At 49.2% G+C, this 24,316-nt stretch overlaps 2 protein-coding genes across 6 annotated transcripts in view; one reads left to right on the top strand and one right to left on the bottom strand.

Annotated features, from left to right (window-relative positions):
• Nucleotides 1-24,316, bottom strand: part of KCNN3 (potassium calcium-activated channel subfamily N member 3) — a 191,196-nt gene that overhangs the window by 127,057 nt on the left and 39,823 nt on the right. For all 5 annotated transcript variants that reach the window (XM_082350213.1, XM_082350211.1, XM_082350209.1 and 2 more), the window contains exon 2: nucleotides 4,149-4,244. In XM_082350213.1, coding sequence (XP_082206339.1) covers nucleotides 4,149-4,238 — 90 coding nt within the window. In that variant the 5' untranslated portion in view covers nucleotides 4,239-4,244. The remainder of the gene's footprint in view (nucleotides 1-4,148; nucleotides 4,245-24,316) is intronic.
• Nucleotides 19,298-22,576, top strand: LOC309615684 (bolA-like protein 3). The gene is made up of 2 exons (XM_082365746.1): nucleotides 19,298-20,124; nucleotides 20,433-22,576. Exons 1-2 carry the CDS (start codon nucleotides 19,836-19,838, stop codon nucleotides 20,474-20,476), a joined length of 333 nt encoding a protein of 110 aa, XP_082221872.1. The 5' UTR covers nucleotides 19,298-19,835; the 3' UTR covers nucleotides 20,477-22,576.

Raw genomic sequence — 24,316 nt, 5'->3', positions numbered from 1 at the left:
AATAACACAACAACCAATGCATTTTGCTTTTCATTTCTTTCCAGGACACGCTAGCTTGAGGAGAACAGATGCCCGGGCCTTTGAAGGCTCCGTGCTCCAAGATGCCAAGAGAAGAGGAGACCAAGGAGACACGGGGCAGCCATTCTCAGACGACAGGGGTTGCCTCATGGGAAACACAGGCACCTCTTTTCCCTGCTCCAGAAGAGAGGCGGGCTGAGTGGAATTTTCAGAGAGGCCCGTTTCCTCTCAGTGGAAGGGCAGACTTTCTAGAACTCACACTGCCCAGCCAGGGAGAGCCTCCCTCAAGAGACAGTGAGTCCCGGTGACAGGCCGGCCCACAGAGGCTGGAGGGGCCTCCTGCACCGGTGAGGGGTGCACCCCCCTCCTGTCACCTCTGAGGACCTACCGAGCCTCAGGTGCATGACTTGAAGCCAGAGTTTGGTTGAGAGGTTCCCAATAATGTTTCAGAGTCTTCTTTCTCACAAACACAAGTTGTCCAAACTAATAACAAATACGAACACTATTCTAGAAGGTACTCCTAGCCTCCTGTGTGTGCTGGGCCAGGGCCAGGGGCCTGGATGTGAGCGACTGGGGCAGGGCTGGAGGGAGGTGGAAACACGGTCATCTGGTTCCTGCTAAAATTTAGCCAAGTGACCAGTAACTGGTGTTGATGAGGAAGTGGCGAGCATATCCTTAACACAAGCCCCTGACTTCACCCCACGGAGGAGAGGAGCCATACCCTCACCCTGCCCTACTTCCCAACAGATGAGCAGCAGCTGGCCTTTCCCTACTGAAGAGGTTTTCCAAGCATCCCCTCTGGATAAGCACTGGCAATCACGCTTGGGATAATCCTCCCACCACTCTCAGGAAGCAGGTCCCCCAGCCGGCGGGCACCAACCTCAATCAGACAATTACAGAATCGGGGTGGGGTGGGGTGGGGTGGGGTGGGGTGGGTGCTTAGGATCCCCAGTGAACAGATGTGGAAACTTGAGGCCCAAGACCACAGAGCTGAGTCATGGTCTAAAAGGCTTTGGAAACCAGATAGCTTGAGTCTAGCACTCTTTCATTCAAAATATGCCCTGCAGACACTTGCTCTCTGTCAGACACCATGGGTCCCTGGAAATACAAAGATTAACAGCATCATTGTCCCTGAGGGTGGGGAAAAGGATACAGAACAGAAAATCACAGTATGGTCAGGTGAGTGCATACAAGGGTCCTGCTGACTGTCTGGGCCCAAACCGTTCCCATTTCCCTCTGGCAGGAGAAGGTCCCACTAGACCTTTCCAGAAGAAAGAACTTCACTGGACAGGTAAGAGGCACAGAGGATGCCAGGTTCTGGTGACTCCCCACGTGACGGTGGGCCAGGTAGGATAAGGGGCTGGGCGGTGGGAGCTGAGAGTGGAGGCAGGGCCGGGCCGGAGCAGGGAGGAAGTCCAACCACCCGCCAGTACCGGGAAGTTGTGACAGTAACTATCTGGTGGGCACAGCTTGTACATGGACGAGGTCCAGCTGGAAGCAGTGGGACAGAGGTCACAGGAAAGAGACCAGTTTCCATTTCATGAAGGCCCACTCTGTACTGTCAACTGTTACCCACCCCCGGTTATGAGTTCAGCAAGGTGGGTGATATGACTTCCATACTTCAGATGCGGAAACCGACGAGGCCCAGAGAAGTTGTTGTTGGCTCAAGGTCATTCAGGCTGAAGTGTCTGAGCCAGGATTTAATGCCACTGACTTCACTTTGTTTCTCCAAACTGTGAGTGTCAGGCCAAGACAAGTGACTGAAAAGCATCCTCTGCTGCCCATAATTAGGGTGAAGCAGAGACTGGCTATGAGCTGAGGATGGACAAAGTGTGCCCAGCTAGGTGCTAGCCTATCAGCATCACGGCCCTGCCACCAGGCCAGAACTGAGGTCACAACTGCAGTTGGGTGGGATCAGGTCTGACAGCCAAGGCTGCAAGCCCTGGGGGGAGGTGGGGCAGGACCCCAAGAGAATCAGAGGGAGGGATGCCTGGCTCTTCCAATCCCAATGCCTGGAGTGGAAAGCAGCAGCAGTCAGGCTGAATGGAACCGTCGTGCGGGCGTGAGGCTGAGATCAGCTCCTCTCCCCTCCCTCAAGCCTGGATCACAGATGAGTTCATGACTCTGCCTTTTTCTCTGGCCTGTGCAACCCCTCTGCACAGGTCAAGGTGACACATAGTAGTATAGACGCCCTCTAGGTGAGGGTTCAGGGGCTCAGAGAAGTTGAGGAGATACATGGGTCCCACAGCTAGTTTGGGGTGGGGTGAACCCAGCCGGGAGCCCCGACTGTGACTCATGGTCCTGTCTCTGTTCCTTGCCCGTTCCTCCTGCCTGTACTCCTGGCTCCTTTCTGGGGTTGACTGGACCACGGTCTGGGTTAAAGCCCACCTGCATTGCCCAGGTCAGACCCCACGAAGGAAGCTGCTTGGTGGCGTCTGGGACTCTCAGCCTTCAGAGCACAACCTCAGTCCCCGCACCTGTGACCCCCCCAGAGATTAAAGAGTCCCCACCTTCTAGATTAGTGTCCTCTGGTCATCAACAGAGTGGAGGTAAGGTGGCCTGGAGCCAGGGCTCCCACCCCCAGGCCAGCCGCAGAGGTCCCTGACACCCAGCGGCAAAGCAGAGCCCCTCCAGGAGCAGGAGGCACTGGCCCGTCTCTGCCTGTGCAGCCACTCGGCCCAGAAACGCTGAGTGACAAAAGCGATGAGATTTGAAGTGTTTTACACTTTACAGAGCTCTCTCATACACTCCCCATTCATCCTCACAACAACCCATAAATGGTAGGATAAAACCCCCCATGTTCCAGACGAGGAAGAGTTCACATGTTCCAGTCCAGAAAGGTCTCAGGGCTGGCTAAAGACAAGCTGTAAGAACAGGTCATGGGCGAGACTCGGCCCCAGCTTTTCTGACTCTGAGTTCTGGTCTTTGTCAATTTCTTGCCTGCTGCCCAGATGTGGATCTATCTGTGCTCCTCCAGCCAAATGACGGGAGTTATATTTAGATGCGTATGCATGTGAGAAAAAACATCTGGATACTTCAGAACAACCCAGGGTCCCAGCAGAGCAGGTCAGCCCGAAGGGTCCAGTGAGAGGGAGAGCCATTGTCATGAGAAGATGCTACAGATCTGCTCACTCCTGCCTGCCCTTCCCAGCCCAGGTCGAACCATCCTCCCTACATTGGCCAAACTGGAGTGCACCCCAGAGGTTAAGCCAATATTTCTCTGGGTGCCAAGTGACTCCTGGGCAGCAAGAAACAGAGGTCCCCTCAACTACAGCAGGTTCTATTCTATCTAGAAAATGACTCCTCCCTGGCAGAGTCCAGTGGGGGTAAAGTCTACACCAGTCAGAAATACAGATTCCTGGTGGCGCAGTGGTTGAGAGTCTGCCGGCCAATGCAGGGGACATGGGTTCGAGCCCTGGTCTGGGAAGATCCCACATGCCGCGGAGCAACTAGGCCCGTGAGCCACAACTGCTGAGCCTGCGCGTCTGGAGCCTGTGCTCCGCAACAAGAGAGGCCGCGATAGTGAGAGGCCCGCGCACCGCGATGAAGAGTGGCCCCCACTTGCCGCAACTGGAGAGAGCCCTAGCACAGAAACGAAGACCCAACATAGCAATCAATCAATCAATAAATAAATAAATCTTCAAAAAAAAAAAAATTCCTTAAAAAAAAAAAAAAAGAAATACAGATTCCTGGTGGCATCTGGTGCAGTGTGTGTGTGTATGTGTGTGTGTATGCAGGGGCACAGGAGGCAGGTCTGTTTCACCTGGGGGATTCAGTGGCTCAAGTTCAGAAAGGATCCAGCAAGAGATAGAAAGGGCAAAGCAAGTCTCACAGTAGAATGCTGCAAAATGAAGATTCTAAGCAGGACTGCCCCCCAAATCATGAAGCCGTGTTTGCCTCTGGGATCCCCACTTGAAGATAATGTCACTGTTGTTCTAAAGCCACAGGGCAGCCTCACAATTCCTTCTCCCACGAGGGTCCAAATCAAAAGAGAAGATCCACAATCTCAGATACCTTTTGGTGAAATCACCCAAGTAGCTACTGAAAGGGTGGGTTTGGGAGTGGGGACGGGCTCAGCCTGGAGCAAAGGAATAGCCCCTGCATGAAGGGGTGTGGGCGAGGGCACCTACCTGGACTTCACGTGTGTGATAGGCGATGATCAAACCCAAAAGGATGATGGTGGACAGACTGATAAGGCATTTCAGGGCCAACGAAAACATGGAATCCTGCAGGAGAAAGGGAAAGAGAGGATTAGGGAAATCCGGGATGGAGCATCTTATTTTACTCTGAGGCTGTGTTAAGGGGTGGGGGTGAGGGGCAGTGAAGGCAAAGGAAAGACTGTCACCAGCGCCTCCTGGGAGCGGGATACAGCACAAAGTTAGCCTGAGCCCCGAAAGTACCTTGGGCTGGGCCCTGGGGCGGCTCCGTCTCAGCAGCTGCCCTCTGAGCCTCTGTTTTCTAGGGTTAAATCATATTTGCATTCCTGCGTGCGTGCGTGATATATTCTGTTTGTTATACATGCCTAGATTCAGTTTGCTGATGTGTTGTTTAGAATATTTGCCTCCATGCTCATAAGTCATATGAACATAATTCTTTTCTATGCTGCTGTTATATGGTTTGGGCATCAATACTGTGCCAGCTTGAGCTTCTCTTTTCTCTTAACAAACCTGAACCAGAGGATTCTGAGGTCCCTTCCATCTCTGACAATGCAGAGTTCTTTCAGGAATGAATGAGAATGTCCTGGCAGCAGCTCTCATCTCCCGTTTTAGGGCCAAGGGCGGGGAGGGAAGCGAGGGTGGCAGAGGAGCTACTGGAAAGAGAAGGGGGCCGAGCACAGAAGCAGAGAGGGGTCCTGGGCAGGAGAAGGGCCCTGAGGGTCCCTCCAGCTGAGGCTGGGGGAGGCAGCATGGGACACTTGGCCTTCACTGCAGTCCTCCAGCCCCAGGGCAGCTTAGGGGGACCCACGTGGTTGGCAGCAAGAGCTCTGGGACCAGCCCACAGAATCCAAACCCTGAAGTAGCCGCTTACTAGCCATGTAACCTCAGGATGCTCACTCCATCTCTCTGTGCTCAGTTGCCTCAGGCATCAGATGGGGATAACATCAGTACCTACCTCTCAGGGATGCTGTGAAGGATAAAGGCATTTGTCTATGTAAAGTGCCTAGCCCGGGGCCAGGCCCTGTGAGGGCTGGCTACTGTCATCGACCTCACCTCCTCTACAGGGCTGGTGCCTCCTGGGCATTTGGAAGCCAGGGAGTAGAGGCAGCTCCCAGTCCCAAAGGAAGGCAGGAACACAGCCCTGAGCAAAGGTAGCAGAAAGCCAGGCAGTACCTCCAAGCACTGTGTTGTGGCCTCACGCATCCTGAGAGAGGCACGCCACATGAGAAGCAGTCCTCATGCTCCAGAATCATAACATGCCTGATGCCTGCAAAGCACCTCACAGTTTACAAGGTGGTTTCACATCTTGTTCTCATCCATCCTTGAGACAGCCCTTGGCCTCTAGCCCAGCTTTATAGATATTACAGGTAGAGGCTCAGAGGGGTGAGTGCCTCATGCCAGAGTTCAAAGCCAAGACCTCTGACTCTCAGCCTGACTCCCAGCCCAGAGCACTGCCCGCAAGCCCTCAGGCCCACTCTCAATGGGAAACAGAGTAAAAATGTGAGAAGTGCCCATTTACACAGACCCAAATGACTACTTAAGACAATAATGGAAGGTATTTCGAAGGTGGGATATGATTAATTACCACGTGAAACCTACAATAGAGCTAGGCAGGGAGACATCACTGTCCAAGAAAGCAAGGTTTCAGAGACAGAGGGAGAGGTGGCTGAGATCTCCAGCGTTAGGGGGTGTGTCCAATATGGCAGCCACTAGAGTCAGTGGAGGGCTTGGACTTAAACCCAGGGCTCCCAGATGCCCAAGTCCATGTTCTCAACCACCCTCTGCAGGCTGAGATGGAAAGAAAACAGTTCTCCCTGGTGTCTGCCAATCTACCATTCATTTATTTGATATAGTTTTGGGGCTCACTCTGTGCCAGGCACAAGCTAGTGCTGGGGACCCAAGGGAGAACTAATGAAGGAGCTCATTCATTCTTTCTTTCTTTCATGACGATTTCAACAACTTCTCATTTCTTGAGCACCTGCTAGATGTCCAACAGTGTGCTAGATACTGCAGGATATTTATAGAGGGCCCCTGCCCACCAGAAGTTTCCAACCTGGCTTATACACAAACCCCAGCTTTCTACGCTGTGCAGGATCATCCAGCTGTGGGGAAAATCCTCCATCCTGCTCTGCCCAGAGACGATGGCCTAAGCATAACCCATTTTTCATTTAGCCTCTTGCATGTTCTACACTTAATGAAGAGCAGCCTGCAATCATTTACTCAGTGCACATGCACAGAGGTGCCTTGGGGGGTATTCTGCTGCTCCAGTTAAGGGCCCAAAGGAAAACAGAACACAGTTCCAGCCTTCAGGAAGGTTCTACTCTTCGAAAGCACTATTGGATGCCTGAAACACCATCCAAACCACAAGACCTATTGGGGCTGAAGAGAGCAGGTGGTGAATTCAGGGACACTCAGACTCTTAGGACAAGACTACCTCCCTATAGGAATCAACTGGGGACAGATCATGATGTTTTCGAGCCAGAAATGACCACAACTTTCTTCTCAAAGGGGTCTGACATCTGGGGAGCATCATGCCTCCCCAGGAAAGGGTTTGGGATCAGCTGCACATTTCAAACTCTAATTTATTTCTTTTGGCAGAAAGTAACTGAAATCAGAATCCAAGTCTATTTCCATCATTTTTAGAGGAAGAGGTGAAGGGAAAGGGGCCAGATGCTGTCTCCTCTCCTTTGAGCCTCTTCCTTTTGTTCTAAAACTCAAAGCCTTTACATAAGAGGCAACTCCACCTGCCTCTTGGTTTTGGCCAGTGAAACCTCATCGGCCAGCCCCAGCCCCAAGGGGAGACGAGTGTGCACTGGATCAGTGGGAATGCTCACTACTTCACAGATTTCCTTGCATTCTCTATCACATGTCAACAAAAAATAAACCATCAACCATTTTTAATAGCAGGAAAATACGTCAAAGAAGTCTGGCTGGATTAGAAATGTTTTCCATTTGTTAAAATGTTGAATTATCATCTTTTCTTTGCTGTCTGAACTCCAGTGAAGCTTGAAATTGATATGGTTCTTTGGGTGATGGCAGCAACTCAGGGCTGGCTAATTAGCTGACGTACACCACATGTGTGTATGTACACACCCCTGCTCAGCCCCCACTCACTGCTATCCAAGGGCCAAAGGGGCTCATAGGGCTGGAAGGGAGCCCCGTGGTCAACTGGTCAACACTTCTCCCCTGCAACTCAGAATTTTTCAGTAGAGTAATATCCTTAATACACAGGAATGCTTAAGAATTATATCCCAACAGATGAGAGTTGTTTTTTTAAAGCCATTTATTCCTAAATGCCCCAAAATATTAGAGTGGGTAAGTAAATTGGAGAATAGCCAGTGATGGAACACTATGTTGCCACTTAAAGCCACCTCTGCAGAGAATATTTGAAGATATCAGGAAAGGTTCCTGATATAACATCAAGTCAAAAACCCAGCCCCCAAAACTGTAAATATGGTATATTTCCAATTATTTTTTAATTTTTTACTTTTTTAATGTAAAAAAAGACTGCAAATATATAGTGTCATTCTATAAAGTGTCAGGGTACTCAACTGTATTACCTCTGATGATCTGAGTACAATAGGTGCTTAATAAGTGCTTCTTGAAACTACTTAATAATAGTACTTTTATTTTTACCTAACATTTATTAAGTATTGACTACATACCAGGTCCCAGACTATGCCTTCTATACAGATTACTTCGCATTCTCACCCTACAGATGAGGTCATAATGTCTCCATTTTACTGATTAAAAAACAGAACAAAACAAAACTGAGGGTCATAGAGACAAAGTGACTTTTCCAAGGTCATACAGCTAGCCCAGACTTTAAGCTATATATCAGATTTTTCTATATACCACGTTTCCCCCTTGCCTTCAAAATGAACTAGGCTCCCGTGTGAGATGGTGAGTTCCTGTCATCTTAGTAGAGGCTGGCTACAGCCATCAGGGGTGCTGTAGAGGGGATTCCTAGCAGGGAAGGAGGGTGAACCACATTCCTGCAAGATGCCCCTATCCACGTAGTCCTGTTCTGCTCCAAGCCATGAGCCAGCCCTTCACAGATCTGTGACTTGTTGATGACAACAATCTGTTATAAAGCACTACTGTAGGGGCCTACCATGCAAGGTGGACATCGCCAACCCACTTTACAGAGGAGGAAACTGAGGCTCCAAGAAGTTACCTAACTTGTCCAAGGACATGGCCAACAGATGGCCAAGTCAGGATTCAAGAAGCCAGGATTTACTCCAGATCATCTACTTCCGGGTTCTGTGCCCTGCCTGTGCACCAACACCCCACCTGCCCGGCTGGTCAGGCCTTTCCAGCCTCCAATTTCTTCAGTGAGGCTTCTCAGAGCTGCTCTAGCCCTTCCTCCCCCGAGGCTGTGCAGACTGTGATGGAGTACGTTCCCAGCTTCTGAGCCAGCCATATAAATTGCTCTCCCAGCCGCCTTGTAGCTTCCAAAGACAAGCCAGAATTGTAATGATTACGGTAGATTTTCCAGAGGCTTTGAAGTTCTAAATGTATTATATTGTTTGGAACATTTGAAAATAACAGAAAACCATGCTTGCAGGCAGAGTCCTAGAGGGGCACTGAACAGAAGTGAAATGTCAGGTAAAGATGTGCAGGTGCCTTCCCCAAAGTATGTGTGTGCGTGTGTGTGCGTGTGTGTGCGTGTGTGTGTGTGTGTGTGTGTGCATATGTGATCCATTCATGATCTTTGTCACTGGCTGGAACCCCCAAAGGGGAAGAGGTAATATCATCTAAAGTCTGTATCTACTGAATTAAGATTTACGTTTTGTGCATTCGACTTGGGAAATAATTGATTTAGAAATCTTTTCAGTTTAATAAGGTCAACTTTTCCTTCAATTTCATGGAGAGGCTCCAAAATTGATTGACATTCAGCATCAGCTTAATACTGTGGCTCTGTAAGGGTTGTCCTAATTAGACACTCTTGCTAATTAACGCTATGCAAATTAAAACCAGCCCCTTATCCACTGGCCAGGAAGACTGCATTCGTGGTTGCTGGTCTCTGCGGAGACGGAGCTTCTTTCCTCAACCTGGTGCTTTCATACCAGCGCCAAGCCCCTGCCTTCCTCCTTCCTCTGCTCTCATCCTGCCTCTTTCTCATAATCTCTCACTCTCGTCCACTCTCCACACCTTTCACCCTGATGCTCATCTCTTAGCTCAGGCTCGTGGTCCCAGGTTGAGCTGCCTGATTTAAGTACACCCCTGGCTCTTCCTGAGAGAATCCTATTTTGGTCACTCATGGTCCAGAGTGGACTCACTCAGACCCTCTGCGTCCTTGGATGTCCAACTTGCAAACAGGGGAAATAGGCAAAGCTGTCACGATGGGGTGGGAGGGTGGACCCTGGGGGCTTTAAAGGGCACCTGGACCTCCGACAGGCCTGAGGAGGGAGAAGTTCCAAGAAGCCAGGGTGCTTCATAACTAAGAGGTCTCTGGAGCTGGGCCCTGGGCTTGCCATCAGAGGGCCCAGAGGGTCTGGGCCTCTTCCACGGTAAATGCCTGACTTTGGACAAGCTGCTTCACTCTTCTAGGCCTCAATACCCCCAGTACAATGAGACTCTTGGACCAAACAGTCCCTGAAGCCTAATGGCCGATGGCACTGGGCACACACCGGCCATGATACATACACAGGTCATAGGGACAGTCCCCATATTTCTTTCCTTTTTCTCCTTTTCTCAGGCATTTCATGATACATAAATACATGATATTTTACATGATATACATGATAAAATTGTGAGTGTGAAATAGTCAGCAACAAAACTCACTCATGCCAACTCCTCCTCAAATAGAACAAGATAGCTAACAAAGAAAATTACCATTGTCTCTTTCTAAATAACATGGGATTTGGAACCAAAAGGCCAGAATTCAAGTCATATCTTTGCTGCTCACTAGCTATGTGACACTGGACCTGTCACTTAACCTCTCTGGGCCTCTGTTTCATTCTCTGCAAGCCAGATCTAATAGGACCAACTCTCACAGGTACTGGAGGATAAAATAAAATAATGCATATGAAAAAACTCATTCTTTTTACACACAAAAAAAAGCTCACATTCTCTTATAGCCAAACACCCTTTCTCTTGCTGCACAGATATCAGTGCAGGTAAACTCAGCTGGTTCTCAGTCAGCGGCTGCTGAATGCACCTCCAATATCAGCATTTTAGGGTTGCAACAATTTACAAAGATGTTCCCACAGGCATTTCAGAAAGACAGCTTTGGCATCCTGCAATGGGCCAAACATTCATTCACTCATCCATTCACACTATAAATATTTATATAGAGCACTTAACTATGCCCAGGCCCTGTGCTGGGTACTTGCAAAATGCCAGGGATTCCCCCACTCCATCCACCCCCAGTCCTCTGAGCCTGAATCCCACCTGGCAGACAAAGGGCAGATGAGTAGGGCCTGGAAGAAATGGGCAGGAAGCCCAGGCTGAGAGAAAAGAGCTACAAGTAGCTCCTTGAATGACCAGGACCAGAAGAGGCGACCCTAGAGAGGCAGCTGAACCCGAACTGACCCTACATCCTGAATGTGAAGTGAGGAATACAGACTAACCCAAGGCCAAAGGAGCTTCAGAGAGTACCTTCTCCCCAAAGATGCTGTTTGCTAAGGATGCAGGCTCTCTGTGCAGACAAGGAGGGCATGAGACCTTCTTCTGCTCAACGCCCACCAGGGCTGAACATCAGCCTGAGTACTGGAGACCAAGCTCCAGGCACCTTCCACCTTCCTGAGCTCTCTGTGTGGGTGTCTTTACCACATCCCAGGGGCTGTCTCTCACCGCCAAGATGGAAACCCCAGAAGGGCAGGATTTCAAATTTGTTTGTCCACTTCTACATCCTGGTACCTCAGACATTGTCCGGCACATAGCAGGTCAATAAGTATCAGTTGAATGCTGAATATTTGAATGAAGGGAACAAAATTTTGAGATGTGTCAAGCAGGTAGACACTTCCTTCCTGAACTCCCAAATACATTACAACTAAAGGGACATGATAAAAATAACAGCCTACATCTACTGTGCGCTTACCATTGCCAGGCGCTGTTGTAATTGCTTCAGATCCTCGGAACAACCCCATGCGAGGCCCAGGGAGGTTCCGTCACTTGCCCACCATCCCCAAGCAAGGACAAGGTAGAGGTCAGATTCCAACCCAGGCAGAATTTAGACCCAAAGGTCCGTGCTCTCTCTACCCAGAGAGTCTCATGACACACGGGATGCCTGTCATCGGAACATCACCTTCCATGCCCAGTCTTCCTGGGCAGGACTAATCTCTCCATCTCACCCCACTCTCTGATGAGGCCCCAGTCATGTCACCATTAAACTCCGGTCACTTAGTAGCATGACAGACAGTGAGCAGCCTGACGTCAGGGATGGGGGTCTGCATCGTTGTTGCGAGTGCAGCCCAGACCAGGCCTGGTATGGGGCGGGCAGGCAGGAAATGTTTGTGGAGTGAAGGATGCCAGTGGTCTCAAAATGAAACTCATAAAGTCAAGTTGGCCTGGGCCATTTCTCTGTGGCCCTCCACTTTGTCACTCCCAGAAGGAGATGGAACCTGATGGCTGAGGGACATCATGCAGTTAACACAAGGGCATTCGGGTCTGAGCAGAGGGTGGCCTGGTAATGGTTAGTGAAACCAGCACAACGACCAGGACACCAATTAAGAAGGAATCATCCTCCCCAGGCCTCGGCTCTCCTGCTGTGCGATGCCCCAAGGAGGAAAAAATGGTCATTTGGGAGACCATGCTACCAAAATATCAAGTCAGATGGGTCACCCCTAAGGCCACAAACATAATTCCAATTAAGGAGATGATTTCCTTTACAAGGTCTGAGCAGAGGGGAAATGGCATATCATGAATTCTCTACTGCGCGCTTGCTTATAATTTATTTTCCTGCCCCACTTACAACATTGGCAAAGATTCCATGCAATTCAATCAAAATGTTTTATTATATACTTGCCATGTGCCAGGCACTGTGCTAAGTGTAGGAGGTAGGAATACACATGATGAGGTCTTTCTGAAGGCAGTTTGGGGCTTGCTGCTCCTAAAGTAGCCAAGAGCTGGCCTACTAGGACTCTTCCAACATGAAATAAGCACTTAACAAATGTTTGTTGGGTGAATGAATGTGGAAGGGTCAAACGTTTGAGCTATATACCAAGGCAAAATGAAACCAGAGGGGGGTTGAGTCTCCTCACCCCATCAGGAAGTATGCAGGTGGGAAGGATGCCCACCAGGCACCAACAGCCCAGGCCATTCTAGAACTGAGGGACCTTGACCCCCACCCCAGAATAATTAAATCAAATCTCTGCAGGTGAGGCCTGGACATTGACATTTAAAAAAATATTTCAAAAAAAAAAAAAAATTTCAGCGATTCAAATGTGCAGGCCAGGGATGAGAACTGCTGCTCTAAGGGCACAAGAAAGAAGTGCAGAAGGCTGGGGCTGACATCATAGCCTTGAGGAGACTCTGTTGAACAGTTAGTCATATGCATAAGCAGTGGAGCTCCTTAGAGTTAAAAGGAAATGTAAAAGCCATCTAGTTAAATGGCTCATGACTCTCCTCTGTAAGATTCCTGGCATATGGTCATTCAGTCTCTGCTTGATTACCTCCAGGGACAGGGAACTCACTTCCTATCAAGGCAGCCTATCTCTATGTTGAAAAGGCTCTGACTTTTTCACAGATCTGGCTTCAGCTTTCTCAGGTGCTTAGCCCCTAGTAAAGCTAAACAAACAAATGCCTCTGTGAAGCCTCACTCTGATTTTGACATCATATGTGCCTATGCAAAAGTCCTCAATAAGTGAGCCCCTCCCCAAGACAAATACCAATAAAAATATAGACCCCAGGCCTGGAGGCACCCCTGGAGGTCAGCTCATCCCCACCCTTCACTCTACATAAGGACACTGAGGCCCAGTGGGTCTGGCTCGGCTCCTATCAAACACCAGCCTGTGTTGAAGCAAATCTTAGAACCTGGGTATTGTGTCCCCAAGGCTTATGCTCATGGGGTAGGCATCCCTTCCCACCCTGTCTCCCCTGTTTCTGAAGATATAACAACTCTAAATTTATCTGTTCTCCAAAAGCCTAGATCCCTATCCTGGAAGTCACCTCCAAACCTCTCACCTAGCCACTTTATTTCCTTCTCCAATAAACAATCTGCTCCTGATTACCTTTCATCCTCCTCTGCTTGTGGAATGTGAGCGCTCTTGGCCAGTCAGCAATTACATCACTCTTGTGGTGTCAAAAAGCCCATACAGCCTTCTCCAGCTTTGATGAATGCACACCTGTCACTATGCATCTCATTCTGAAGGTCCCAGTCCCTGCCATCATCTTGGGAGAAGCACATACTAAAGGTCTCTTGTCCTAGTCGCAACATGCATCCTGGCAACCTGGGGGGTCCTCAATTACAGAAAACCACTTAATCTTTCTTCACCCCCCAGGGGTGGCAGAGCCCTGCCGGAAGGCTACTCAGTTTGCCATCACCATGATGGGTTCTCCTTGCAAATATCCACTGCTACCCTCACCAAGACCATGGTCCCCATATTTCCTCCAACTTGCAGGGCCCCCCTTTTTTAATGTTCTAGAATGTTGGAGACAAATAACTGTGCTTTCTGGATGGCTTGCTTTGAAGTTGTTTTCTTTTCTCTTATTAAAACCTATCTGGCCCCCAAACCAATAAAACAGCAGGAAATCACTTTGCTCTGCAGAAGGCTGTGTGTGCACACTGGGTTCCCAGCTAGAACCGAACCAGCCCAGACAGGGCTTGACCCAGGACTGGGCTTCTCTCTCCCCATCCTGCCCCAGGACATACACCAGACTCCTGGATTCTCTGCAGGAGCTGTGGTCAACCAATTGCAATGAACTGGGTAAATGCATCTTCAGATGGATAGAATCTGAAATAAGAATTCTTACCACCTGACAGCCACAGAGAAGCATGTGTTGGTTTTAAAGACACAAAGCAAGGCCTACAGACTACCCCCACCCTTCATCTCTCAGACTCATCACCCCCTCCCCCCAAGCTCTCTTCCCTCTTTTCACCCTCCAGCCCCTGCCTCTCTCCGCACCAGAGGCTGCTGCGGTGGCAGAAGCAACACCATGATCCCACCTATACCTTCCAACCTCATCAGAGGTTTCCACAGCCCACTTCTCTGCCCACTCCCAGCCTGGTGCCCAGAGGCAAGACCACTTCCATCCCCTCGCAGGGAACAATCAACCCCTGAGCCTGGCAATGTTTGGGCCAAGTGAAAATTTTAAGACGCCCAGAAATCACATATGGTGAGAAAAACAACCGCCTGGCAGGCTCCACAGACATCTCTGAAGGCTGGAGCTTCCCGGATAAGGAACAGCCCTGTCCTGTGTTTCCCCTGCCACGTTTCCAGGCTTCCCAGAGCAGCAGCCCGAGGACGGCATCACCCTCCTTCCACTTCCACACCCGCACTCCTGCCAGTAAACGTGAGACAGCAAGTCCTCCAACCCAACGCACAGACTCAGTTGGAAGGGGCCTCCTGGGCCGTCTAGTCCAACTCCCCCACTTTGCAGGCAAGGAAGTGGGGGCCCAGAGAGGGGCTCTGTCCTAGCCAAGGGCACACAGCAGTAACAGAAAGGGCTAATCTTGCCCTGAGTCTTCTGAGGCCTGGGCCGGTGTTTTTCCCACGTCCCCACTCTGCCTGCCCATCAGTCGCACACTCCTGAAAGGGGCAGCACCCCTGTCTGATTCCTCTCCCACCCCTCTGCAAGTCCTCAGTTCACGTTTGGGGAATGAACATTTCTTCTATGGCTCTCAAGGGCAAATCAGGAGAAATAATAATCACCTGGTCCAGGTTCTCCATCTTCTTTTTGCCTAAAACTCTAAAAGCTTAAACATAAATAAAGGGAAATGGCCTGGAAAAATAACCAGTTGGCATGGAACAATTGGCATTTCAGAGCTGCATCAGAAGTGGAAATACTGTTTTTCAGAAATTCAGCACAGCCATGAGTTGTTAACTCCTAGCCATTTGGCACAAGCTTTTCGATTGTTTGGATGTGATGGACGATGTTGATAGAAGTGGTGGAGACCAAACACGGCTATTAATAGGCTGAACGTGGCACTTTTATCTCTCTCTCTTTCTCACTCACTAGCCCTCTGGCACCAAACTGTTGCCAACCCGCCTACCTTTGGCTCTGAGGTGCCATCACTTCCAGCAACAGGGCACCACAGGAGCAGTGTCTCCTGCCCATGTCTGAGCAAGTTCATCCTCGAGCCTAAAAGGCCAGGGCTGCCGGCCAACGTGGGCTGCTTGTGTGTGCAGAGCTTCAAGGGAATCACAAGGCCTGAAGCTTCCTTGGGTGCAGTCCCCACCTCGCACAGAGCATGCAGTAGATCATCACAGCTTAGGGGAATCAGGAAGCTCTCAATTCCCCCATGTATTTCTCTTATCCACCTCCTCCCTGCAAGAATTTGAGGCAACCCCGATCTCAAGGCTGGAGCACATCCACCCTACTTGGCCCAAGTCAGAACTGTTTCAAGGCAGAAGGATCCCCACGGTTCCCTAAAGGATACTGCTTCTGGGAACTCTCTCCAGATTCAAACTCTACAAGGATTTACTGAGTACCTATGACATGTCAGTCTCTGAGCCCACCCATTTTCATATAGGATCGCACTTAATCCTTACAACAAGGAATTATTGTCCCCACTTGACAAATGAGGAAACTGAGGCACACAGTGATCACACAATTAGCTGAGATCACATGATTAGTAAAGGGAGGAGTCTTCTGATTCCGAGTTCAGGATTGGAGAGGACCCGGGCAAAGGCCCTGTTGGGAAGTGTGCCCTGCACCCTCCGTGGGTATGGTCACTTTGCTGCAGCTCTTCTGAAGCCTGAGCTGCTGGTTCTCTCCCTCTGAGCACCACGTGTTTCCCCAGCCCCAGAGCTCCCTGATCCTGGCCAGCTGTCCTCAACCTGCATTGGCTCACCCACCAGGGAAGCCATGGCAAAGATCACAGCTGGAATGGTTTGTCTCTAGCACTATTTTTATTATCCATTAAATGAGAGTAAAAATACTTTCTTCCTTCCAGAGTTATTGTGAAGACAAATCATAACTGTGGAAATGCTCAACCACCTAGGGATTCCCAGAAGCTCAAAACAGTCTATGCACATGTGGACCATACACATCCAGGTTTGCTCTGGGGAGACCAGCTTATGTCTGTTGTCTAGCATAATTATTAATATGATACTCTCAAAAGTGTCCCCATTTAGACAGTGAATATGTAGAGTGAATCACACGATCACTCTACATATGTAGCATTTGCTGCTTTAGGGTCTGAGAGAACTGGGGGCCCCCTCCCTGCCCTCTGGCCTCCATGTCTCCCAGCTCCCACACCCACCTTGTCCAGTGGCAGGGGTGGTGCTCAGTGCTGCAGACCCTTGGCCAGGGTCCCTGCTACCAGGCTCACAGACAGGCATCATTTTGTTAGATCAAAGTAATTATTAGTAGACAGTTTTTAGCAGGGCAGTGTCACAGTGCCTGGATTAACTGCAATTATACGTCACTCCTTTAAGGTTTATTCCATCAATTATGGACAATCTCAGTCACGTGCCTAGCTGCCTTAACCCTTTGTGGCTTGAATTACTCAGCACAGAAGAGGCTGTAACCATGGAAAAGGCTGAATATATTTGCTACTGAATCATTGCCCTGTGGATGTCAGTTTAGAGCCTCCCCGCTTACGAGGCACTTTCTTGCAGTTTCCTATTTGATCTCTGAGAGATAGGGAGAGCCACTCCCATCCCACAGATGGGAAAACTGAGACTTGGAAATATTTAAGCAATTACCCAAGGTCACACAGCTAGGAACCCCAATTCTTCGAACACTGTATTGCCAAAACATTGTTTTCTTTAGCAATCAATGAGTGTGACCTGCACCGGAACCCTTCGGAATGTGACCCTTGGGCTTCAGTAGTCTGACCCGGCCCCAGGGCGAGGCATTTGGGTCAGCATCTGAGGGCATCCAGAGGCAGGCCTGCCAAGGAGTCAGTCCAAAGCATCAGATGCTGCATGCTCGTCATGCAGAGTCACCCTGTACCTGGAGCAATTCAAGCGGCCTTACTGTCAGAAAGAAGAAGATAAGAAACTCCAAGAAGAAAATGTCCACACCAGAACAATATACAAACATGGAGACCCAGAACCTTCCTTCTTCCACTGTTCAGCAGGGAGAGTAGCCAGAAGGCACCTCTTGCTAGCGAGGGGATGGCAGGACACCCACAGGCCCCAGACACCTAAGGGTGTCTCAGTGTTGAGATGAGAGAAGCCAGGGGAACACTTCCTTCTACTTCCAGAGCCTTTATTTGGGCTCCTGCCCCATATCTACTATGCCCTGCACCGGTCACAGAACGCTAGTTCAAAGATCTCCGAGATCCCACCGTCCAAAGCCCCATTTTACAGATGGGGGAACTGAGGCACCAAGCAGGGAGTGCCCTGCCTATGACCCAGCTTGCCAGGGCCGAGCTGAGAGGGAGCGGAGGGCCTTTCCCTCTGCTGGGTTCTTGCTGCCCGTGGCTGTGAGCTGCCGCAGGGAACTGGGGGGCCGTCTGCAGTCTCTCGTGGGAAAGTTTACTGCTTTCTTTCTTCCATCTCTCTCTTTCCTCCGCCCTCATCTCACTCTCCTCACCCACATTTCTTCCCTCTTGCATTATTTCTATTTCCCTGTTTTCCAGAAACAGGGTTTAAGACTGTCAGCTAGAGTTTCTACGTCTGAATGGAACTCACTGTGCTGGAGCCCCTGGGCTCCCACTGGGTAGTCACCCCAGACTCTAGGCTGCTTTGTGGCAGGGTCTGGGTCCTATTTGTCTCTCTCTCCCCATCACTTCACACAGGGCCTGGCACATAGTAGTGGATACTCAATAAGCACTCGAATGAATGAATGAGTGAGTGAATGAATGAAATACCATGCCAAATTCCCAAGGAGAGGAGAATCAAGCAAAATGATTCCATTACAGGTCTCATCATTCAGGTAGTAAATAGCACTTAGAATTGGGGGCGGGGGAGGGGAGTCTGAGTCACCTTTAAATTCCTCATTCCACTGACTAAACAGATACTTATTTGTTTAGAACCCATTGTTTAAGCCTTTAAATATAACAGCTGTGATCAAAGACCTAGGAAAAGAGAAACTGCAGCCAAGCTGTCCCCCGGGGCTCCTCAGCCTGGAGACGCTCTAGGATCAGAGCGATAACCCTGCAAAGGCGGTGGAACAAATGATGCTTGTGAGGGAAACCTGTCTTTCCAGCCACAGCCGTTTTCAATTCTGCAGAAGTGGCTTGGGGGTCCCTGAGCACGAAGAGCAAATGCTGGGGCTCCCGGACAACCACTGCAGCTGATGACGTGCTAAGCTTTTAAAACCCGGGTCAAAGCAAAGGAAAAAGACTGTACAGGCCAAAGGCACTGACATCTCTCCATGCAGATGTCCCTGGCTTCCGGGCGGTGAGTCCAAATCAGCTGCCTCTTGTCATTTGGGGCCAGGCGGACTGGGGGCGTGGGGAAGGGTTAGGCCCAGGGGAATGAATTGCTTCATTGAAGAAACCCAGCTGGGCCCAGGACTGTGAGTCGTGGGGAGCCAGGTGGGCTGGGGCAGGGGTGGGGGGTGCGGGGAGGGCGCGGAGAGAAGGTATTCCCGCAGGGCTGGAAAACACCAGGCAACTGTGAGCTATGAGGGTCAGAAGTGCACGTTCTTCCTGGAGAACTCACCCCTCTCCCTCCAGCTGCCACCAGCTGCCGAGCAAGGTGGGACAGCCAGGAGACATGGGTCAGGCGGCCAGAGGTAGAGAGACAAGTACAGAAGAACAGGCGTGGGAGCCAAAAACAGAGGTGGTCATGGGTGTGGAGAGTGTCAGAGCTGGGACAGTTCTTGGAGTCTTCTCATCTGACAAACCAGGACACTGAAGCCTAGACCTGGCTGAGGTCAATCAGCTGCTGGGCCAGATCTAGAATCTAGCTCCCTAGACCCCCTACTCCAGGGCTCCTTCTGCCACACCATGTAGACTCCACAGCAGTTAATATAAAACACAAACTGTGCTGAATGGGAGATATTTAAAATATTTAAAATATTTTTAAATTTACATTTAAAATATTTAAATTATTTGTAAACGATATGACCGATAAGGGGTTAACATCCAACATATATAAACAGCTCATGCAACTCAACATCAAAAAACCAAACAACTCGATTAAAAAATGGGCAGAGGGCATCGACAGATGAATGGATAAAGAAGATGTGGTACATATATACAAGGGACTATTACTCAGCCATAAAAAGGAACGAAATCGGGTCATTTGTAGAGATGTGGATGGACCTAGAGGCTGTCATACAGAGTGAAGTAAGTCAGAAAGAGAAAACAAATATCGTATATTAACACATATATGTGGAATCTGGAAAAATAGTACAGATGAACTGGTTTGCAGGACAGAAATAGAGGCACAGATGTAAAGAACAAACGTATGGACACCAAGGGGGGAAAGTGGGGTGCGGGGTGGTGGTGGTGGGATGAATTGGGAGATTGGGATTGACATATATACACTAATATGTATAAAATAGATAACTAATAAGAACCTGCTGTATAAAAAATAACTTAATTAAATTTAAAAAAAAAATGGGCAGAAGGACGGCGGGCCACATTGGCCGGTCATGGAAGCGTGGAGCCAGGCCGCGGCCGCGCCCCTGCTCAGCAGAACCCGCCGCCTTCCTCTTCTCCACTGTGCTCAGCACATGTTTGCCTCGCAGACTGAGGGGGAGCTCAAAGTGACCCAAATTCTCAAAGAAAAGTTTCCTCGAGCTACAGCTATCAAAGTCACTGACATTTCAGGAGGCTGTGGGGCAATGTATGAAATTCAAATTGAATTGGAAGAATTTAAGGAGAAGAGAATGGTCCAACAGCACCAGATGGTAAATCAGCCATTAAAAGAAGGAATCAAAGGTATGCACGGGGCTTCCCTGGTGGCGCAGAGGTGGAGAATCTGCCTGCCAATGCAGGGAACACGGGTTCGAGCCCTGGTCCGGGAAGATCCCACATGCCATGGAGCAACTAAGCCTGTGCACCACAACTGCTGAGCCTGTGCTCTAGAGCCCGTGCTCCACAACGAGAGAAGCCACCACAATAAGAAGCCCATGCACTGCAACGAAGAGTAGCCCCCGCTCACCACAACTAGAGAAAGACCACGCGTAGCAATGAAGACCCAACACAGCCAAAAATAAATAAAATAAACAAATTAAAAAAAAAAAAAGGTATGCACGGATTGCAGATATTTACCTCTGTCCCCAAACACTGACCATGCCCTGGCTGTGTAGATGTTGCTGCTAAAACCTTGGATGACTCTTACTGCCACCATTCTTTCCTAGGCATGTGACAAAAAATTTATCTATTTTATTCATAGACATTTCCATATTGTAATTATAGAAGAATACGGCATCTATTTAGATGTTAATTAAAGGCAACAGAAAACTAAAAAAAAAAAAAAAATGGGCAGAAGAACTGAACAGACATTTTTCCAAAGAGGAAATGCAGATGGCCAACAGGTACATGAAAAGATGCCCAACATCCCTAATCATCAGAGAAATGCAAATCAAAACCACAATGAGATATCACCTCACACTTGTGAGGATGGCCATCATCAAAAAGTCTACAAATAACAAATGTTGGCAAGGATATGGAGAAAAGGGAACCGTTGTACACTGTTGGTGGGAATGTAAGTTGGTGCAGCCACTGTGAAAATCAGTATGAAGGTTTCTCAAAAAACTAAAAACAGAACTACCATATGACCCAGCAATTCCACTCCTGGGTCTATATCTGAAAAAAACAAAAACACTAATTCGAAAAGATACATGCACCCAATGTTCACCGCAGCATTATTTACAATTGCCAAGATACGGAAGCAACTATCTATCTATCTATATCTATATCTGTATATCTATATCTATATCTATATCTGTATATACACACACACACACACACACACACAAAGGAATACTACTCAGCCATAAAAAAAGAGTGAAATTTTGCCATTTGCAGCAACATGGATGGACTTGGAGAGTATTATGCTAAGTGAAATAAGCCAGACAGAGAAAGACAAATACTGTATGATATCACTTATACATGGAATCTAAAAAATATAACAAACTAGTGAATATAACAAAAAAGCAGCAGACTCACAGATGTAGAGAACAAACTAGTGGTTACCAGGGGAGAGAGGGAAGGGGGAGGGGCAATATAGGGGTAGGGGATTAACAGAGGTAGTAGAGGTACAAACTACCACGTATAAAATAAGTTACAAGGATATATTGTACAAAATGGGGAATATAGCCAATATTTTATAATAACTATAACTGGAGCATAACCTTTAAAAATTGTGAATCACTATATTGTACACCTGTTACATATAATATTGTACATCAACTATATTTCAATAATAAAAAAATTTTAATTTAAATTTTTTAAAAAGACCTAAATTTTTAAAAACATACAAACTGTGCCACCCCTCTGCCTAAAACCCTTCTGTGGCTCCCCACGGCCTCTAGGATAGAGGTGAACCCCTTAAGCAAGGCACCTGCATGATCTGACCCTTGCCTACCTCTCCAGCCCCATCACACCATAGACTCGAGCCATATTTTGTCTTTATTCACACTCCTCCAAAATGCTCTGCACTTTCATGTCTCTGGGTCTTTGCACGTGTTTCCTGGGCCAGGAGTGACCTTCCTCTCTTGGCCTATCGCATTCCTAGTCAACCTAGACCCGAATACGCTCTCACTACTCCCACTGCCCCACCCTCCCGAGCCACCTCCTCTTCTGTGCTACCTCTGCTGGACATCAGGCCTCTCTGGGAAACAATCTAAGTGCATGAAGTATCTGTTTACTGGGCTGTGAGCTCTTTGAGTGTGGAAACAAGGTCTTTTTCATCCTCCGGTTTCTCCCTGACCCCCAGCACCTAGAAGAGTGCCCAGTATGTGAGAAAAACTCCATTAATGTTTGCAGAATTAATTATCAAATTAAGGAGTGAGTGAACCCCTGGGCAGCACTGATAGCGCCTTGTTTATGTTCCTCATGAAGCTACTTAACCTCCAGAAGGACCAGCAGCACTCAGAATACTCAACCCCCGATTTTCGCTCTGATCTCCCCTCCTCCCCACGTGGGAGGGCAGTGGGGTCTCGCCACAACCAGGAGTCATGCGAGGTGGTATCTCTGCGGGGAAAAGAGCAACGGAGATCCAGAGGCCCTGAGTAACGCCTGCAGCTTATGTGAACACAGGTCACTGAACAGTGATGGCAAAGCAGCCAGACTGGTTACTGAGTTCACTTTTCCATGAAACGAGCATGTCAACGTGTGGCCACTGCCATCAAGGACTCTGCAATTAGCAGTCCCCTGGCAGCAGGGCGCAGCTGTGCGACACCACCCCACAGCACGGCTCCAAGTCTCTGGGTACCTGCTTTGCAGGGGGAGCAGATCCCAGAGCCCAAAGGAGCAGCGAGTCTCCAGAAGACCCCTCAGGGGCTCTAAGTGATGTGACGTGATAGGCCATTAGCCTTCCAAATTCTATTTTCCCTACACAAAGTATGAACAGCATATTATACCTGGTTTACATCCCCTGAGCACCACCAACTGGTAGGGAAGGAAGGTGCCCAACTTGGAGAGACGACAGCGGGGACCTGACCTAGGGGCGGGGGTGAGGAGATCCACAAAGTGGACAAACCACGCACAGGTGACCAAGGGCTGGCCTCGGACCACTGGGAGGGTTGGCTGGGCTTGGACCCCAGCCTGGCTCTCACTTGGCAAGGCCGAGGACTCCCTGCCACATGCATGGGGCAGCCCCGGCTGGCAGAGAATCTGAGCCTTTCCAAAGCAGCCCTCGGCCAGCCCCAAGGGCATTTCTGGGGGTTCTGGCCACCAGTGGAAACATTTTGAATAATGGAGCGCAGAGGCAAACACAGACAGGAATAGGTGCCAGGAGCCACATACCAGAGCTGCCTCGAAGAGCTGCAAACATCTCAGAGGACACCTGGGCGGGCAGGCACGGAGAGAGGCAGGCGGGCAGGGGCCGCCACAAGGCTGAGGAGGGGTACACGGGAAGCCAGGGATTTCTAAGACTCAACCTGAGAACCTGGCAGGAAAGGCACTGGAAATTGTCCTTCTCCTTTTGGTCTGTCTATTTGTCTCTTATAATTTATCTAGTACTTCCTGAAAGGTCACTGGGTGGCGATTTCAATACTGTAAAATTTGTAGAGATGCTCTCAAAGAAATGTACAAATTTCACAGGTTTACCCTGGCTTAAAGGAAATGTATTTTATTAAAAGTGTCTATTCTGAGTGCACTTTAGGCACTCAGATGGATAGGATTTGGCGACCGACTGGTTAGTGATCCAAAAGGCCTCGCGCTATTAAAAGATTCACTGTGTTTTTTGCGGGTGGTAAAAAGAAATAGAAATCAAAGGCATTTGCCAAGGTATGGTTTGTGGATGGAGGAGAGAGTGGTGTGTGAGATCACAAAATGCTCTGTTGCCTTCCAGCTCCCCGAAGCAGGAAGCTGGGTAAGAAACGCAGATTAAAAGCAGAAGGTTGCACATCCTGCGAAGACTCTCCACCTCCTGAAATCTCACAGGACCCCCTCTCACTTCCCTCTCTCAGCTCCTCATTAGCTAAATTCAACCTTTGTCATTCAAAGGAAAATAAACAGGGAGCAAGCGCCTGAGGGGAGAAAGAGTCCCTATATTGGAACAAAACAGCTTCTACAAGCAAACACCTTTTTCCTCAGCCCCAGTCAGAATCCTCTATTTCTCTCCAAATAGCAGAGCCATTTCCTTCCTGTCAGCCCAGTGATGCACAACTTCCTGTCAGAACAGCTGAGGAATCTAGGGAAATGTGTCTTCCTTCACAGCCTCCACTTCAGGTCTGCCGAGCCTCCAATGGTGCCAAGGAGCAGAGTAGAGGGTATCAAGGAAGGGGCCCCTCCCCAACTCTGTCCCCATGGACACCCTCCCCTGAGCCCAGCCCCACCCCAGATCAGACCACCACATCCAGACTTAGCGTACCACATGTCAGCATCTTGGCCCTCTGTCTCCTAGAGACCTGCGTGGGGACCAGCCCTTCCATCTGCAAAGCCACCAGGAAGAGACTCATGG

Source organism: Balaenoptera borealis, assembly GCF_965194805.1.
Source record: "Balaenoptera borealis genome assembly, chromosome: 1".
In the NCBI taxonomy this organism is placed as follows: domain Eukaryota; kingdom Metazoa; phylum Chordata; class Mammalia; order Artiodactyla; family Balaenopteridae; genus Balaenoptera; species Balaenoptera borealis.
This window is presented reverse-complemented; position numbering and strand designations above follow the sequence as displayed.